The sequence below is a fragment of the Octopus bimaculoides genome, chromosome 29 (genome assembly GCF_001194135.2).
Source record: "Octopus bimaculoides isolate UCB-OBI-ISO-001 chromosome 29, ASM119413v2, whole genome shotgun sequence".
NCBI classification, from domain to species: Eukaryota; Metazoa; Mollusca; class Cephalopoda; order Octopoda; family Octopodidae; genus Octopus; species Octopus bimaculoides.
Genome location: NC_069009.1, coordinates 2,476,023 through 2,476,922, shown reverse-complemented (window position 1 = coordinate 2,476,922; position 900 = coordinate 2,476,023). Strand labels below are relative to the sequence as shown.

The 900-nt window shown below is 44.4% G+C and overlaps 1 protein-coding gene across 1 annotated transcript in view; it reads left to right on the top strand.

Annotated features, from left to right (window-relative positions):
- LOC106879677 (synapsin) overlaps positions 1 to 900 on the top strand; it is a gene marked incomplete at its 5' end in the record, with an annotated part of 34,936 nt that overhangs the window by 32,545 nt on the left and 1,491 nt on the right. Inside the window, one exon of the mRNA XM_014929352.2 lies at positions 303 to 404. Coding sequence (XP_014784838.2) covers positions 303 to 404 — 102 coding nt within the window. The remainder of the gene's footprint in view (positions 1 to 302; positions 405 to 900) is intronic.

Sequence of the window (900 nt, the reverse complement as noted above, 5' to 3'; positions counted from 1 at the left end):
TGTGTTTGTTTGTCCTCCCACCATCACTTGACAACCGATTTTGGTGTGTTTACATCCTTGTAAGTTAAAGGTTTGGCAAAATGAGACCAATAGAAGTATTAGGCTTACAAAGAATAAGTCCTGGGGTCGATTTGTTCGACTAAAGATGATACCATCGCCATCAATCACCAACACAAGCTGCACTCCCACCACCACCGCCACTTTCATCACAATACCCACCACTATCCCCACCAGAGCCACCACTACCATCCCCACCACCACCATCACCACCTCTACTGATGATCTTTCATTCTCTTCTACAGTCAAGGACCCAGTGGCTCCCTACAACCACAGTACACAGCAGACACTCCACCACCACCACCTCCACGGCCAGCTGGATCACGTACTGGTCAAACTGATGGCGGGTAAGTAAGATTCTTCACATGCTGGAAATAACAGCTAAGTCTCCCTAATATTAAGATAAAGGAAGTACATGGTAATATAATTCTAGATATAAATTTTGCTTGTATACACACACATATATATATCTAGGACTACATTATCTGGCTGTGTGGTAAGGAGCTCGTTTACCAACCACATGGTTCTGGGTTTGGTCCCACTGCGTGGCACCTTGGGCAAGTGTCTTCTACTGTAGCCTCAGGCCGACCAAAGCCTTGTGAGTGGATTTGGTAGGCGGAAACTGAAAGAAGCCTGTTGTATATATGTATATATATATGTATGTATGTATGTATGTGTATATGTTTGTGTGTGTATATGTTTGTGTGTCTGTGTTTGTCCCCCCAACATCGGTTGACAACCAATGCTGGCGTGTTTACGTCCCCGTAACTTAGTGGTTCGGCAAAAGAGACCGATAGAATAAGTACTAGGCTTACAAAGAATAAGTCCTGGGGTCGATTTGCT